Here is an 18,875-nt window from a genome sequence, read left to right on the forward strand (position 1 = left end):
TAAATGTATTAATTATATGTTGGTTTCATACATGTACATGTAAATAAGATGTTGAAATACTGATAAAAAAATTATGAGGATGTACATGAAGATGTTCATTGTATATGAGTTTTTTTTATAACATGATCACTTGAAAAACAGAAATTTGAGCAAATTAGGTAAGTTTCAGGACTTTTATACATGTAGCAGCTGATCTGTTTTATAAAGTTATCTTTTTTTCTTCAATTTAAGCACCTGCATTTCTCAGATTATGAAAATTAAAAGTCAATGCAAATGTATGAGCTTGACAAACACCCACATTATTACATCTGTACATTGTTTATGTACATGTAAATATGTTTTTTGATTGATTTATTAATTATATTGATATCTGCTCATGGTTCCCAATCCCAGATGAAATATAATTACATGGATGGTCAGGACTACAACATGTTATAATGTTATAAGGCAAAGGAATAATTAAAATAAGTGATTTTTAAATGATTTTTTCAAGCAGCAAATTAGAAATTCTGTGTTTTTGTTGTTTTAATACTTTTAAACCTACACAAGTTTAGATTACATTGACATGTACATGTACATCTAATTACCGGTAGAAGTAGAATTGAAAAAAAAATAGACCTTTAAAGTTGGCTTCATTTAAGAAGCAAGGGTAGATATACCTTTACAGCGGATTCTACTGAGTGTAGAGAATAGACTAGTCCGACAGAAAACCAGTCCATCTGTCTGTTGGACTATGCTACTTTGAAAGGAGGGTAGTATACCTGACCTAATGACTTCACGGTTCAGCTAACAAGCAAGCTAACCAAAGATATTACCTTTTGCTACACACTCAATGGCATCCGCTGTAATGCAATAATTGATTTGCAAATTCTGAATTAGTTTTACAAATGCTTACAGTTACACTGAAAGATTTACAAAATGATCTAATAGTAATACTTTTTAAACAGAAAATTTCTAGCAAAGGGAGTGGGAGTATTTTACCTGTAAAATTCAAGGTCTGATCAGCTTTCAAATTATGTAATCAAATTTTACTGTAAGACCCCCTGTGTAATTAAAAAAATAAAACTTTAAAAGTGAATTTTGAAAATAAAGGTATGGTACATGTTTTCCCATATATTCACTATGACAAGCAGCTGCTGCCATGACCAGTCATCTTGTTATCCCAGGACTAGTATATTATGGTCTAATGTACTGATACACAATGTATTTTGTCCTAGTATAAACAGGGATGTTGCAATTAAGGGTTCTGATAATTTTAGCATCATAATAATTACATTTCAAGCTGCATTAAAATAAAATCACTTATTATAGTCAGACTAGTGATTAATTTCTAATTCTTACATGAATTAAATAGATAATTGACATAACATTTTTTTTCTTCAGGACTTGGTAGACAGCCCAGAATTCATAGCTTCAGGAGTCAGTAGATTTGATGTTAAGCAAGGAGAATTAGGTAGGTATATATGGGCGGAAGTGAATTCCTTTTTGAAACTAGAGAAGTGCTTGTTCTCTCACTTCTTTATCATGTACAGTATGGTTTTAACAAATATATATTTTGCCTTTTTTATCTGACAGCCCTCACGCTACCAGGCAATTAGGGCGAAGATGTCGCTATCCCGACAGTCTCTTCGCTTTGCCTGACCCTCAAAAGCGAAAAGAATTCACCTTGTTGAACTTGATGATTGGAACATCAATTTAATTATTGATAATTATAGAAATTCAGACATAAACGATTCATTTTCTTACAAAAAGAGGTTTAACTTAAGCATTGACTTAAAACAGAGTGTAGCAGGTTATTTGATAAAATGACAACTTTTCATCACTTCATGCGCTTCTGGTACTTGTTAGTCTAGAGCGCACATCAATAACTTTCGGCAGCAAAATAAGTTTGTTATTTCATTTGAACTTGATAAAAGTTGCCTCCAGTAAATGTTTAATCCATTTATTGCGTCATATTCCTTTCCAAATAGCTTGTCAAACATTCCACACACATCAATAGACTTTTGGTTAGATCTAATTGATTAATGTATATAATTCCATATAAAATATATGGATTGTTTCAAAATATTGATTAAATTAACTTTGAGACTATTATACTAATATCAATATAGTATGGCCCAGCTTAACTTTGTATATCTTTTGATGAGAAACACTGAATTTTATTAACATGATGAACAAGATAGTTTTTAATTGAATTGCAATTGATAGATTATAATTTTTTTACCTGTTGACATAAAAAAAAAAATTTAGTGCTAGCTATTTGTTGGTAGTTTCTCACTAGAACCTAAACTTAAACAACTTTGAATTTGAACTGTTACTTTAATTGTATACTCAGAGCAATATAAAAAAAGAACATTTATAATATTTACATATGACCCTTTATAGTTATATATACTATAATAAGATCCAAACATTGTAGCGCAGCAGAAGGAGTACTTCTCTTTCAAATCTCACCACTTCTCCCTATCAGTTTCAAAAAGAGAAGTCACTCCTTCCTATGATTCTGAAGTAGTGTGAGCCCTGATTATCCTACTCCATAATCCCCTACAGAGTAAGTAAAAGGGGACTTTAGGTTTGCACTCCATCTGAGTCTGTCTGTCCTTGAAGACCTTCAGACCGGCAAATCAGTTTTCCACATTTTTTCTTCTGCTTGAATAATGACAAGGTGCAGATCAAGTTCAAATTTTGTTACAGTCTAATAATTTAATTTTGTGCAGAGTTTTATGGTCTTTAATTGAACTTAAAGAATTCACTCAAATAATACACTTTTTAGCTTACCTGACCTGAAAGGTCAAGTGAGCTTTTCTCATCACTTGGCGTCTGTCATCAGGCATCCGTCGTCCGTCGTCTGTAAACTTTTACAAAAATCTTTTCCTCTGAAACTACTGGGCCAAATTTAAGCAAACTTGGCCACAATCATCCTTGGGGTATCTTGTTTAAAAAATGTGTCCGATGACCTGGCCATCCAACCAAGATGGCCGCCATGGCTAAAAATAGAACACAGGGGTAAAATGTATATTTTGGCTTATATCTTTGAAACCAAAGCATTTAGAGCAAATCTGACATAGGTTTAATTTGTTTATCAGGCCACCCTTAAAAAATTGTTTGTTTGGCATTGCCGACCCACACTATCAGCATGTGGGTAGGTAGGGAAATTTATTTTTTTTACATTTAAAAGCTTTATACATGTAAATCATGAAGTCTCTAGATCAATGTTGTCTAAAGCATTGCAGCATTGTTGTGTGTACATGCTGGTGGTTTCTTTGAAAGGGGTCAACCGTCAATGTCACATTCTACATCATATAAATCAGTCAGTTTTATTGGCAGAGTTAACCAAAGTACCCAGAAAAAAAATACAGAACTGAGGCAGGAAACTGACAAATTAACCATATAAAATGTATGACGTGAAAACTGAACTTATATTATCGGACTGCCCATTGAACAGAGGCCTGATGTCACATCTTGAAGTTGTGGTCACAGTTTGGTAAAATTACCATTAAGTTAAATGGCTCACCCACTACGGCTCCTTGTACAAATGGACAAACTTTTCTTTTTAAGATTTAAAACTTTGATTGTTTGCTTTGGTTTTATAAACATCACTTTCTACACCATATGGGTAATTTTATGGCAGTCAGTTTTAGTGGCGTACTAAACTGTAGTACTTGAAGGAAAATGCCAACCTGCGGGAGGAAACTGACTAACCTTATCACCTATGACATGAAAATCAAACCTTAATTTTGCAACTGCCCAACTAGGGCTCAAACCAATACCTAGAGGCTAGTAATCATACATGTAAGGTGTGATGAACTACCATACAAACAAGCCTACTGCCCCTGATAAGTTTTGAGGATAAAGAATTTGTACCAAATTAGGATAGCAAAATATTAAAAATTTGGAAGGTTGGCACAAATAGACATGGTGTTTATACTAATATTATCCAAGTGCAAGGTTTTTCAGGACTAGTTTTAAAATGTATGATAAATTCAAAATGGAAATATGCAACAGGACAGACAATTTTTGCAGATAAATAAATTATGGGTTGTAATGCTTGTTTGATTAACAGAAATCTGGACATGCATTACATGAATACAGATAAATTAATGAGCCCTTAGAATTGTGGAAAAGGAGATTTTATTCATCACTTAGTACACTAGATACATTTATAAATATGTTTCTGTCAGTACCTTTTATGTTTTAAGAATTATCTTATTCATGTTAAGAAGAAAGGCAAGAAAAGGGGAAAGTACTTCAATTGACACAAGATGCTAGTCTTTAAAATATGTATGTTTTGTACCAGGCTAGCATCTACTGGTACAAAACTACTATAAACCTGTAAATCTGGGACCATTTTGGTCTTTAAGCTTTGGTGCTTACAGCCATAATTATCTTGAATGCATCATTGTGGTTCTGACTATAGTAGATACTTTGTTCTCTGGTCCAAGGGAGAATTTGTCAATGATAAGGCCACACCAATTTAATTTCTTGTTCTACGGATTTTTGGACTCCAAAAATTGGGGCGAGCGAGCGAGCGATTGGAAAATTTTAATAAAAAAATATTTAATTTGCAAATTTTTGAGGCGAAGCTTAAAAAGTAAAGGCGAGCGATTTTAATTTTTTTTTGTAAACATAAAATAGTAGGATTTGACAATATTAAAACTTGATTTATCACTTGTACTTTGACATTTCTTTAATTTATGAAGTATTTTTTTCCCTGTTTACCAAGAAATAATTGAATAATTAAATGTGGTCTTTGTTTGTGTGACTGACAATGAGACAATTCTCCATCCAAGTCATAATCAGGTTTGGAACAACCCCTTAATGTTATAAATATCCTTTTTAATGAGGGGTCAATATAACTTTATAATATATTTTTTTGTAAAAAACACTTTTTAGTACAAAAGGGCTCATATTTTCCCAAAGAACTATATATCTATCTGGTATTAAATGGTCCAAGAATTTTGTAATATTTCTGGAATTTAACCATGTTAACACATTTACTTTATTTAACAGTTTAATATTATTCAAAATAAGTGGACCCCTCTTTTAGAAAAGTTGTTAAAAATATGTTGTATTTAACCTCTTTTTGAGTAAAAAATGCTAAGTTATCAAAGGTTTTGTATAGTAGCACTTTACAAATCCTTGGTATTTCTATTTTCTTTTCTATAACAGTAAAATGACCCCTTGTCTGAAAAAAGGGGGGGGGGGGTATTGTTCCCAACCTGATAATAACAAACACAGGTCAAATTACGGCCTTTTACACAGGGCTTTGATCAATACCAAACAGCAAGCTATAAGGGACCCCAAAATCATTAGTGTACACAATTCGAACAGGAAAACCAACGACGGGAAAATACCAATGCACCACATCAACAAACGACAACTGCTGAACAACAGGTCCCTGAATCAATCAGGACAGGTGCATAAACATACAGCGGCTATGGATAGTTTTGTTTCGCCAGCATACAATACATTCCGGATAAGTTCTAAAATTACACAACTTTTTCATCCAGTTGAAGCTATCTGGGACCCTGTTTAAACAATTCACCATGCATGATACTTTTTAATGAGACCTGTTTAAACTACCGTAAATACTTCAAACAAAATATTTTTTTACTTCAATTTAAATTTCGAAAAAAGTGGATCATACTATATCAAAGTTTCTTGATGATCACTTTCTAAAGTTTTTTCTCCCTCAGCTCACTAATGATGACCTCCATTTTTCGGCCGGTGACCCAAAACAGGAAGTTGTATAAATGACTGTTTTTCCCGGAATGGACTAGATAGCGATAAGGTGTATATAATTGCAGTTGAAGGCAACTTTTTCAGAAGTTCCTTGTATTTTATTCTAACAACGAACATTTTGTGATAGGGAATATAAGTAAGGGGGAAAGAAACCTATGTTTTGTTCTGTATAGGTATTTCCGCTGTTATATTTCGGAGCACTCCAAGTTGCGATTAATTGGTTTCACAGATATGTACAGTGTGGTGGGGTGCTAAAAAAACGGTGCGAGAAATGGACATGATTACATTTAAGGATGCGGGAAGCGGGAAAATAAAAAAAAATAAAAAAATCTGTTTTGAAAAAAATAGGTGCGGGCGGGTCCGTCGAACAAGGAATTAAATTGGTGTGGCCTAAATTTCAAATATTTAATAAGTTCAACAAATGTAAGAGCCACACATATTTGTTCTGTGATGTCCCGGTGAAAAACTTCTATCTCATGAAGCGACAAAGTCAAGCAGAAATCATCTGTTTCTGCTTTACAAAAGATAAAATTTGAGTCCTCTACAAGGTCTCTCAGAACGTTTCTTTCAAAGAATAGCTGAAAATTTGATTTTTGATAAAATCCATCTCCCTTAACCAATGCATTGCAGCATAGGGAGATGCTTTCCCCTGCCTGCCTCTTTGACATTACTTGGCAGACTTTTTCTATTCCATGTTTTTTAAATGTTTGCTCCCAATACAGTGTAAAGCAAGCGCTTTTAAGATTGTGATTTGAAATAAGTAAAGCCAGGAACAAACTCGGCACAATTTCGATTTTTTTTTAAATAAAAAAAAATAAATTTCTGAAACGCAAATAAAATTATTTGGGCGGCAAGTTTTTCAGTGGGTCGGGTGGCAATGCCAAACAAATGAAATTTTATTTTAGGCCTCAGGTCAAGATCTATCTGCCCTAAAATTTTCAGACGAATCGGACAATCTGTTGTTGGGTTGCTGCCCCTGAATTGGTTATTTTAAGGAAATTTTGCAGTTTTTATACGACCGCAAATTTTGAAAAAATTTTCGTCGTATATTGCTATCACGTTGGCGTCTGCGTCGTCGTCGTCGTCGTCGTCGTCGTCCGCCGTCCGAATACTTTTAGTTTTCGCACTCTAACTTTAGTAAAAGTGAATAGAAATCTATGAAATTTTAACACAAGGTTTATGACCATAAAAGGAAGGTTGGTATTGATTTTGGGAGTTTTGGTCCCAACATTTTAGGAATAAGGGGCCAAAAAGGGCCCAAATAAGCATTTTCTTGGTTTTCGCACCATAACTTTAGTTTAAGTTAATAGAAATCTATGAAATTTTGACACAAGGTTTATGACCACAAAAGAAAGATTGGGATTGATTTTGGGAGTTTTGGTTTCAATAGTTTAGGAATAAGGGGCCAATAAAGGGCCCAAATAAGCATTTTTCTTGGTTTTTGCACAATAACCTTAGGTTAAGTAAATGGAAATCTATGAAATTTAAACACAATGTTTATGACCACAAAAGGAAGGTTGGTATTTATTTTGGGAGTTTAGGACCCAACAGATTAGGAATTAGGGGCCAAAAAGGGACCCAAATAAGCATTTTTCTTGGTTTTCGCACTATAATGTTAGTATAAGTAAATACAAATCTATGAAATTTAAACACAAGGCTTATGACCATAAAAGGAAGGTTGGTATTGATTTTGGGAGTTTTGGTCCCAACAGTTTAGGAAAAAGGGGCCCAAAGGGTCCAAAATTAAACTTTGTTTGATTTCATCAAAATTGAATAATTGGGGTTCTTTGATATGCCGAATCTAACTGTATATGTAGATTCTCAACTTTTGGTCCCGTTTTCAAATTGGTCTACATTAAGGTCCAAAGGGTCCAAAATTAAACTTAGTTTGATTTTGACAAAAAATGAATCGGTTGGGTTCTTTGATATGTTGAATCTAAAAATGTACTTAGATTCTTGATTATTGAAGTTTTTTTGGTCCAGTTTTCAAATTGGTCTACATTAAGGTCCAAAGGGTCCAAAATTAAACTTTGTTTGATTTCATCAAAAATTGAATCCTTGGGGTTCTTTGATATGCCAAATCTAACTGTGTATGTAGATTCTTCATTTTTGGTCCTGTTTTCAAATTTCAAATTCTACATTAAAGTCCAAAGGGTCCAAAATTAAACTAAGTTTGATTTTAACAAAAATTGAATTCTTGGGCCTCTTTGATATGCTGAATCTAAACATGTACTTAGATTTTTGATTATGGGCCCAGTTTTCAAGTTGGTCCAAATCAGGATCTAAAATTATTATATTAAGTATTGTGCAATAGCAAGTCTTTTCAATTGCACAGTATTGTGCAATGGCAAGAAATATCTAATTGCACAATATTGTGAAATAGCAAATTGTTTTTTAATTAGAGTTATCTTTCTTTGTCCAGAATAGTAAGCAAGAAATATCCTATTTGTGCAATAGCAAGAATTTTTTTTAATTGGAGTTATCTTTCTTTGTCCAGAATCAACTTAAATCTTTGTTATATACAATATACAATGTATATACACTTTTTACTACCAACTGATAAATTTAAATAATCTTTACCATTCAGTGATAACAAGCAGTTTTTTTACATCTTAATATTTTATGATGTATTTAAATGAGTAGTTATTGTTGCAAACTCCATTAGAAATTTGAATTGATATTAGTTTTGAAAAAGGGAAACGGGGATGTGAAAAAAAGGGGGGGGGGGGGTAAATTTTTCTCATTTCAGATTTCATAAATAAAAAGAAAATTTCTTCAAACATTTTTTTGAGAGGATTAATATTCAACAGCATAGTGATTTGCTCAAAGGCAAAAAAAACCTTTTAAGTTCATTAGACCACATTCATTCTGTGTCAGAAACCTATGCTGTGTCAACTATTTAATTTTAGATTTAAAAAGTTTGAAGAAGAAATCTTTAATTGATTTGTAAAATCTTGGCATTTGTTTTGTGTAAAAAAAACCCATGTAATGTCAAAAATTTGATCACAATCCAAATTCAGAGCTGTATCATGCTTGAATGTTTTGTCCATACTTGCCCCAACTGTTCAGGGTTCGACCTCTGCGGTCGTATAAAGCTGCGCCCTGCGGAGCACCTGGTTGGTTATTATCTTGAATACTATTATAGATAGAGATAAACTGTAAACAGCAATAATGTTCAGCAAAGTAAGACCTACAAATAAGTCAACATGACCAAAATTGTCAGTCAACCCCTTAAGGAGTTATTGCCCTTTATAGTCAATTTTTAACAACTTTTCGTCATTTTTTGTAACTTGTACCAAAATCTTCTTCTCTGAAACCACTTGGCCAAATTTAACAAAACTTGGCTACAATTATCATTGTGGTATATAGTTTAAAAGTGTGTCCGATGACCCCGCCTACCAAACAAAATGGCCAACATGGCTAAAATTAGAACATAGTGGTAAAATGCAGTTTTTGCTTTATATGTTTGAAACTTAACACATTTAGGGCAAATCTTTCAAGATTTAAATGTCCATCAGAATAAGATCTATCCCCTCACAAATTTTCAGATGAATCCGACAACCCGTTGTTGGGTTGCTGCCCTAAAATTGGTAATTTTAAGGAAATTTTGAAGTTTTTGGTTATTATCTTGAATACTATTGTAGATAGAGATAAACTGTAAACAGCAATAATGTTCAGCAAAGTAAGATTTACAAATAAGTCAACATGATCAAAATTGTTAGAGGACCCCTTAAGGAGTTATTGCCCTTTTTAGTCAATATTGAACAACTTTTTGTCATTTTTATACGACCGCAAAAATTGAAAATTTATTGGTCGTATATTGGTATCACGTTGGCGTTGTCGTCGTCGTAGTTTTCGCACTCTAACTTTAGTAAAAGTGAATAGAAATCTATGAAATTTTAACACAAGGTTTATGACCACAAAAGGAAGGTTGGGATTGATTTTGGGAGTTTTGGTCCCAATATTTTAGGAATTAGGGGCCAAAAAGGACCCAAATAAGCATTTTCTTGGTTTTCGCACTATAACTTTAGTTTAAGTAAATAGAAACCTATGAAATTTTGACACAAGGTTTATGACCACAAAAAGAAGGTTGGGATTGATTTTGGGAGTTTTGGTTCCAACAGTTTAGGAATTAGGGGCCAAAAAAGGGCCCAAATAAGCATTATTCTTGGTTTTTGCACAATAACTTTAGTTTAAGTAAATAGAAATCAATGAAATTTAAACACAATGTTTATGACCACAAAAGGAAGGTTGGTATTGATTTTGGGAGTTTTGGTTCCAACAGTTTAGGAATTAGGGGCCAAAAAAGGGCCCAAATAAGCATTATTCTTGGTTTTCACACAATAACTTTAGTATAAGAAAATAGAAATCAATGAAATTTAAACACAAGGTTTATGACCACAAAAGGAAGGTTGGGATTGATTTTGGGAGTTGAGGTCCCAACAGTTTAGGAATAAGGGGCCAAAAAGGGGCCCAAATAAGCATTTTTCTTGGTTTTCGCACCATAACTTTAGTATAAGTTAATAGAAATCTATGAAATTTAAACACAAGGTTTATGTCCATAAAAGGAAGGTTGGGATTGATTTTGGAAGTTTTGGTCCGAACAGTTTAGGAATAAGGGGCCCAAAGGGTCCAAAATTAAACTTTGTTTGATTTCATCAAAAAATTGAATAATTGGGGTTCTTTGAAATGCCGAATCTAACTGTGTATGTAGATTCTTAATTTTTGGTCACGTTTTCAAATTGGTCTACATTTAGGTCCAAAGGGTCCAAAATTAAACTAAGTTTGATTTTAACATAAATTGAATCCTTGGGGTTCTTTGATATGCTGAATCTAAAAATGTACTTAGATTTTTGATTATTGGCCCAGTTTTCAAGTTGGTCCAAACATGCCAAATTGGGGTCCAAAATTAAACTTTGTTTGATTTCATCTAAAATTGAATAATTGGGATTCTTTGATATGCCAAATCTAACTGTGTATGTAGATTCTTAATTTTTGGTCCCGTTTTCAAATTGGTCTACATTAAAGTCCAATGGGTCCAAAAATTAAACTAAGTTTGATTTTAACAAAAATTGAATTCTTGGGCTTCTTTGATATGCTGAATCTAAACATGTACTTAGATTTTTGATTATGGGCACAGTTTTCAAGTTGGTCCAAATCAGGATCCAAAATTATTATACTAAGTATTGTGCAATAGCAAGAAATTTTCAACTGCACAGTATTCAGCAATAACAAGAAATCTTCAATTGCACAGTATTATGCAATAGCAAGAAATTTTCAATTGCACAGTATTGCACAATAGCAAGAAATCTTCAATTGCACAGTATTGTGCAATAGCAAATATTTTCAATTGCACAGTATTGCGCAATAGCAAGAAATATCTAATTGCACAAAATTGTGCAATAGCAAGAAATTTTCAATTGGAGTTATCTTTCTTTGTCCAGAATAGTAGTTGAATCAACTTAAATCATTGTTTTATACAATATACATTTTTGTTTTGCCTTTGAGCAATTCGCTATGCTGTTGAATATTAATCCTCTCAAAAAAATGTTTGAAGAAATTTTCTTTTTATTTAACCAAACTTGGCCACAATCATTACTAGGGTTTCTATTTTAAAAAAGTGTCTAATGACCACGCCTTCCAACCAAGATGGCAGACATCAGTAAATACAGTAACAGGTGAGTGACACAGGCTCTTTAGAGCCTCTAGTTTTTCATCATGCTTGAAGATATTGATTTGATAATTGGCATACCGGTATATAGTTTTATCATGACAAGTTACAGACCAAGTTTGAATTTTGTTTTAGATCTGATGATTTTGTGCACATTAAATAATCAGTTTTCCACACTTTTTATGCCCCTACTAGGAGCATTATGATTTTTGGTCTGTGCATCGTCTGTCCTTTCATCTGTCTATCCTTATTCAGGTCAAAGTTAACTTGAAACTTAGTGCCCTATGGTGTACTATGGAAACATTCTTATTTGTCAGGATGCTTGAAGATATTGACTTGATATTTGTTGTATAGTTTACACCATAACATGTTACAGATCAAGTTAGCATTTTGTTCCAGTACTATTAGTTTTTAACCCGTAGAGGACTATGTATTGCCATGCAATACTCTCAGAATGCTTGTTAAATTCAATTTTTGTACAGTATAAATGATAAGCTTTACTTTATGCTTAGAAAAACCAGTTATGAACAGGGACTTGAATTGTTGATACTGAAGTGTTTTAATTAAGACAAGCAGACTGGTCACATCTGAAAATCAATAGTATCAAAAATCAAACAAAACTTTCCCTGTTAGAATTTATTGTACATGTACAGCTTGCCAAAAGAAAATGGAGTTAATTATCTGTCTTATACCATGATGAGTATATGATGATAAGTCATTTAGTGTGAAGAATAATTAAATCAACTTGCTTGAATATGTAACTTGGAAGAATACAGTTCTACAAATATACACATACATAGAACAGGAGCCATTGCTATTTTTTACAGAGGATGACCTTGAGGTCACTCCGATGTATTGTTATCGCTTAAATTTCCGTCATTCATAAATTCTAGTCAAATTAGTTTTGGGTTTTCAACACCAATGAAAAAAGTGCATTTTCATACCTGCGATTTCTGTTCTCCGGTTGTACGATGTTTCAACAAAATATGGAATCATTTCAGTTGTTGATTTAGTGGTGAAAATTTGACTGAATTATATCTTAATAAATTCGATTTTATATGTTTAATTGGTGTTTCAGAAAGAGGTCAGGTGCTCTTGTTCATTCATAAAATTATCGTTCATTCATAAATTTATCGTAAAATAAAAATCACTCCACAGGTTATACGTGTAGTGTAAATGACCACCTGTAATCTAAAAATAGCGGTCTTACTAATAACGACAAGAAGAACTTTTAGCGACAAGAAGCGTCAAGAACGGACATGAAGAATAAATTAAGCGACAAGAAGACTATTTAGCGACATGAAAACTTCTCGTACCGCATGAGGATGACACATATCAAATGAACAATTATGTGTGGGACTTAGTTTTAAGAAATGATGTCAAAGTAACACTATGAAAATATTTTTAGTAAGCTGAAATATTTATTTTTTACATGTTTATGTCTTGTAAGTTATTTTATTTCTGTCCCATTTTTCAACATTAGTGTCTCGAAAGATGAAATGTTTTAACTGAATGGTTAATTTGAATTAATTATGAAAATTGTTAAAATTAAATAAATAAAAGTAATTATTGCCCAGTTACAAACACTACCAGGGGATAATCAATAATTACCCCCAACTTTAGCCTGGTAAACTTGTTGTCTCCTTGTGAAATATAAAACATATTAAAAATAATTTCCTGCTTAAGTCTTTTATTGATATAAAGTCAAAACCTTCTTGCTTTTCACTAGACAACCAAGTCCTGTCAGGTTTAATTCTTATATATATATATGTAGATGAAAAATAAAAGTGTCCCAAAACATTAACATGGCAGGAATTGCTTTTACAGCCTTTAAGGCTTTGATTTTTAACAGAAGAGTGTCCACCATGCACTTGCACTGCACTATAATAATAGTAGAATAGAATTATCATATATACAAATAGATGAAAATGATATTTATCGGTCGTCCAACTGTCTATATCAATCTGCTTAGCTCTTTTAAAATAAAACTCCATATCACGGCTTTGTGACGTCAAATACTTTGACCCGGAAATATCAACGACGTCATAATGTTTGAACCGACGTTGATAAGTTTGACCCGAACTTATCAAGTCAACTTCCGGTTGCTGGTGAAACTAAGACAATACTTCCAAAAGACGCAAATGCAGCCCGATAAATCGATTATCAGGTTATCGGCATATTAATATTGTAAAATATCAGCTGCTCGACATAATATGAAGGCTTTTTGATCTCATTCGCTGCGCTTACTCGACAAAAAGCTTAATATTATGTCTCGCAGCTGATATTTTACGATATCAACATGCAGACAATCTGATAATCGGTACATACATGCAATCGTAACTTATTAATAATATATATATAACAACAAACCAGTGTATTCTCTACGACTATTATTATACAAGTATAATAGTCCAAGGTATACTGATTTCTTGCACTACAATATAATAGTTATTACGATGAGGTTGAATTTCCTGTCATTTATTCATCATCCAAGCACGAAATTGTATCAGAAAAAAATATCTCTGTAAATTAACCCAAGTTTCAGGTATAGAGATGTGATCTGTTTCTGTGATATGTGCGTTTGACCATCCACAAGAACCTGCGGTCATCCGATGTTCAGTACTTCAGTACTTTGATTTTATTTAGTCAGTTGTTTTTAAGTGCAAGCTCAAAGTTATGGGTTCAGAAGAAATAAAGGATATAAGAATCACTAATAATGATAATATTCATATTTTTGGGGTTTCAAGAGGGTAATTTAAGCTCAAGTAGTGTATACATTGTGCATTGTATTCTCTTTTCTCCCACGAGAGCCTCACTAGAGTTGACTAAGTTAAAGGATTTAATTTAAATGAAGGACATGGTACATACCATAGTTTTTAAAATATTGATATGTGGGTTGTATTATGAGTATAAAGCAAAACTATAATATTTTGATAACAAAAGAATTTTTAGATATACTTTCAAAAACACATTTATATAAATTTATATTTATTCAAAGTATACATGTGTTATACTTTCATATTTACTAGTACATGTAGTATGTGTATTTAGAAAAGATAAACAAATTGTAAACCTTAGGAAAACTTTAAAACCCAATAAAAATATGTAAATTCTTTTCAAATTTAAAAAAATATTAAAAATGTGAACATAAAAAACTATTATGAAAAATAGTCATTGATGCATTATATGATTATACCCACCTTCATGGTTTAGTAGTTGACCTTCAAAGTAAATCAACATTTTTATAAAATACATTAACTAGCCATGTATTTAGAACACTAAAGGGGACATTTGATTAGAAAATAAAACATTTTATTACTATTCATTTCATTATATAATGTATAATCAGATGTCCATTCGGCATTACTAGGAGAAGAATAGAACTTGCTATATATAGTGAAGTAATCATGTTGATATGTGTATGTGATGAATTTTACTTCATAAAATTTTAAGACCTATTTTTTTTGCAATGCATAAGGGCTATTTCAAAAAAAATGATGCCTTTCCTTTAAACCTTTGTCAGTCTCTTGTATGATACTATATCTGTAATGTTTTTAGGTCAGATAATGTATTATGATTAGTTGGTCCTAACTACCAAAGATAATAGCAGTATGTGCTCTGTTTAAAAAATATTGTCCAAAATTGTACCTCAAAATGTCAGGAGTGTAACGCTTTTAGTGTGACATTTGGAAGAAAGCATGTGCATTCATTGATGATATAGAATAAATAAGGGCAGATACAATACCAAACAATATCTTTCATCCAACTATTATATCTTGACTATGATTTCTTGTTCAATTCTTCCATATATTTACATTTTTATGAGCCTCATAAGGTAAGTCAAATAAGTTTGTGTAAAAAAAAAATGTTAGTAAAAGTCAATATGCTGCCAGAAAATGTCTTTGTAGGTGAAATAACATGTTTCTGTACATCCTGCACGGTTTATTTTGTTTTGTTTAGTATCATAGCTTGGCACAGGTGCATCCAGTTGACCCTGAAGTTCTACTACTGGAATATTATGGTTACAATAAGAGGACTACCCAGGTCTGTCAGGAGTGTAACAACTGGGTTAAGATGTATTTTTTTTTAGAAACAATGTTGTTATAGTTGTTGTTTTTTCTTGAATTTCAGTGAACATTACCTGTTACAGTTTATCAGTAACAAACATGCCATTATTATGGCCTTCATTGCTTTTGTATGCTCAATACTTCAATGTCAGGAGTGTAACACAAAAAAATGCCTTATTTCAATCTTATTAGCAAAGGAAAGTTATTGGAAGAAAAACAAGCTGACAATTATTATAAAATGACATTACTACACCTCAGCTTAACACAGAATACAAGTCTACATCATTACTTTTGAAATTTTTGAACTAAAATTGCAATTGAACTAGCTTGTTTAAATGTGTTACAGTCCTGACATACAAGTATTGAGCATAAACAAGCAATAAAGGCCATAATAATGGCATGTTTGTTACTGAAAATATGCAACAGATGGTGTTCACACTCAAATTCCAGAAAAGAAAACCAATAATAACAACATTGTTTCTATAAAAAATAACATGAATGTTACACTTAAACATTTTAAAGCGTTACACTCCTGACATTTTTGGGTACATTTTTGGACAATTTTTAATATACAGAGCACATACTGCTACCATCTTTGGTAGTACGAACAAACTTATCATAATACATTATCTGACATAAAAACAGCATATATATATAGTATCAAACAAGAGACTGAACAAGGTTTAAAGGAAAGCCATCTTTTTTTTTAAATAGACAATTAGCAAAATTTGTAAATATGTAAGAAGTATATAATTTTTTTTAACCTGTTCTTAATCAGTACTAAAATAATATGTGAAATATAAAGACTCTACATGATTTCAGGTCAGTTTCAGGTTAAAATATGGTAGCAATAAATTATGGTCAGGAGTGTAACATTTGTTACACTCCTGACAAGTTTCTTATGTAGCTTATCTATAACAAAATTCAACATGATTCTTTATCAAAATAATTGTAACATCTTTACTATGTAATGAGAAAGCCGATCTGTCTTGTAAAAATGATTTTTCTGCACACTATTCACCAAAGATTCTAAATAATTAAAAAAATTAAAATAATTTTATAAATTTATTTATTTGTGAGATTGTAAATTTAAAATAGATATCATTACTGATTTTCTAAACATTCCATTAAAAACAGTCTTACAGTTACTGAAAAAATATGTCAGGAGTGTAACAAAAGGATAAAAAACACATGTTTGTATTTTTTAAATGAAGAAAACTTAGAATTGACTGAAGCAATTGTTGTGAAATTTTCAGAGGATGTAATTAGATCATATATGTTTGCATCCTTATACTTTTTATATAAGATTAAAGCTTTTGCAAAGAGATATAAAAACTTTTGAAATAAGATATTAAAGAATACACTAAAAATTGGTGAAATTTACATATTTAAAAAAAAAAAACTGTTTATAAGTAAAAAAAAATTGCAGGAAAATCATTTAGTACCTTTATTGCAACAAACAAAAAAATTACATTGATATTTATATTCTTATTTATGTTTGTCAGTTGATATTATTATTTTGTTGTTTCCTTTGAAAAGTGGATGAATTCTTATGAGTAAAATGTTGTTAAAATTTTTGTTTTTATTATTTTGCATTAACCCTTGGTAGTTTTGTAAACTTGAATGTCTCTGGATTAAAGAAAAATGATAGAAAAAAGATTAGCAATGACTTAATTTTTTACCATGTTTGTCACACTTTGGCATCATTTTTTTTTAAATAGCCCATAATGGAAAGCAATGATTTATGCCCAACAGCCTAGAATTTGATTTGCACTCAGTCAAAAATAAGGTTTAATCATAGAATTCGAAGTTGCACAGTTTCTGGTGTCATGGTGCTTTTGAATCTTTTGATATAGCTGGCCCAAGACCACAATTAATGACCCCGCTTTTTGTTGTCCACAAATATAGTTCCTTTTAAATAGAGTGTATTTTTCCTTAATTTTTTTTCTTTCCCTTCCTCACTCATTTCTTAGATTTTTTTGGGTGGAAATGAAAGAAGAGAAGTGAAATAAATTTTTGATGTTGTATTTAAACTGATTTTGATATGGAATGAGTGATTAGGCCAAATGCAAAAGGTAATATTTACAGTTTCGGAACATCTCTTGACTTGTCAATAGGGGTATGGATGTGTATTGGCTAAATTTGTAAAATACAGAGGAGCAATCTTTCTGAATTTTGGATATATATTTGGACTAGGACGATACATTACACACACAAAAAAAATGACGAAAGTGCATGGTGCAATTTTTTTAATGATGCAAAACGTTATTAAGAACTGATAGAGGAATTAATTGTGGTCTGTGGCCAGCTGTTGCTCATGGTAAAATATTTAGCAGAAAGGGCCAACCTGTGGTAAAATCCATATAAATTTAAGCCCCCATGCAATATTTCTTAACCCTCACCATGCAGGGCCTGTAATATTTGGGCTTACCCCAAAAACCTAAATATTTGGCTCCAATGGCTCTCCATACTTTTAGTCTGGGTAAACTTTATGACATTAATTTTGAAGTGTATGCATGTCACCTCAACCTTTAACTATTTATTGTTTCTGAGGTTTGTATATGGACTTGTCACTTTGGTGCTTTTGCAAAATACAATTAGATACAGTTTGGGGTTAATTTTTAGCTCACCTGGCCCAAAGAGCCAAGTGAGCTTTTCTCATCACTTGGCATCTGTAGTCGTCTTCCAGCGTTAACTTTTACAAAAATCTTCTCCTCTGAAACTACTAAGTCAAATTTAACAAAACGTGGCCACAATCATCATTGGGATATCTAGTATAAAAAAGGTCCCCGGCCAAACAACCAAGATGGCCGCCATGGCTAAAAATAGAACATAGGGGTAAAATGTAGATTTGGGCTTATATCTCTGAAACCAAAGCATTTAAAGCAAATCTTGCATAGGTTAAATTGTTTATCAGGTCAAGATCTATCTGCCCTGAAATTTTCAATTGAATCGGACAACCTGTTGTTGGATTGCTGCCCTGAATGGGTAATTTTAAGGAAATTTTGCCTGTTTTTGGTTATTATCTTGAATATTATTATAGTTACAGATAAACTGTAAACAGCAATAATACAATAAAGTATTTCTCACTGTAACTACTGGGCCAAGTTCATTATAGATAGAGATAATTTTAAGCAGCAAGAATGTTCAGTAAAGTAAGATCCACAAACACAACACCATCACCAAAACACAATTTTGTCATGAATTAATCTGTGTTCTTTGTTTAATATGCACATAGACCAAGGTGAGTGACACAGGCTCTTCAGAGCCTCTAGTTTTAAGCCAACCACTTACAAATCAATACTTGTCAGCATTATGGAACTTGGACAGAAGTTATACTAATATTAAATTGGAATTTTTAGGGAGTTTACATTTATTTATTGTCTGGCATTGAG

At 32.0% G+C, this 18,875-nt stretch overlaps 1 protein-coding gene across 7 annotated transcripts in view; it reads left to right on the plus strand.

Annotated features, from left to right (window-relative positions):
• Positions 1–18,875, plus strand: part of LOC143069298 (calpain-9-like) — a 128,958-nt gene that overhangs the window by 9,863 nt on the left and 100,220 nt on the right. For all 7 annotated transcript variants that reach the window (XM_076243862.1, XM_076243861.1, XM_076243864.1 and 4 more), the window contains one exon: positions 1,384–1,453. In XM_076243862.1, the coding sequence (XP_076099977.1) occupies positions 1,384–1,453 (70 nt within the window). The remainder of the gene's footprint in view (positions 1–1,383; positions 1,454–18,875) is intronic.

The sequence above is a fragment of the Mytilus galloprovincialis genome, chromosome 3 (assembly GCF_965363235.1).
Source record: "Mytilus galloprovincialis chromosome 3, xbMytGall1.hap1.1, whole genome shotgun sequence".
Lineage (NCBI taxonomy): Eukaryota > Metazoa > Mollusca > Bivalvia > Mytilida > Mytilidae > Mytilus > Mytilus galloprovincialis.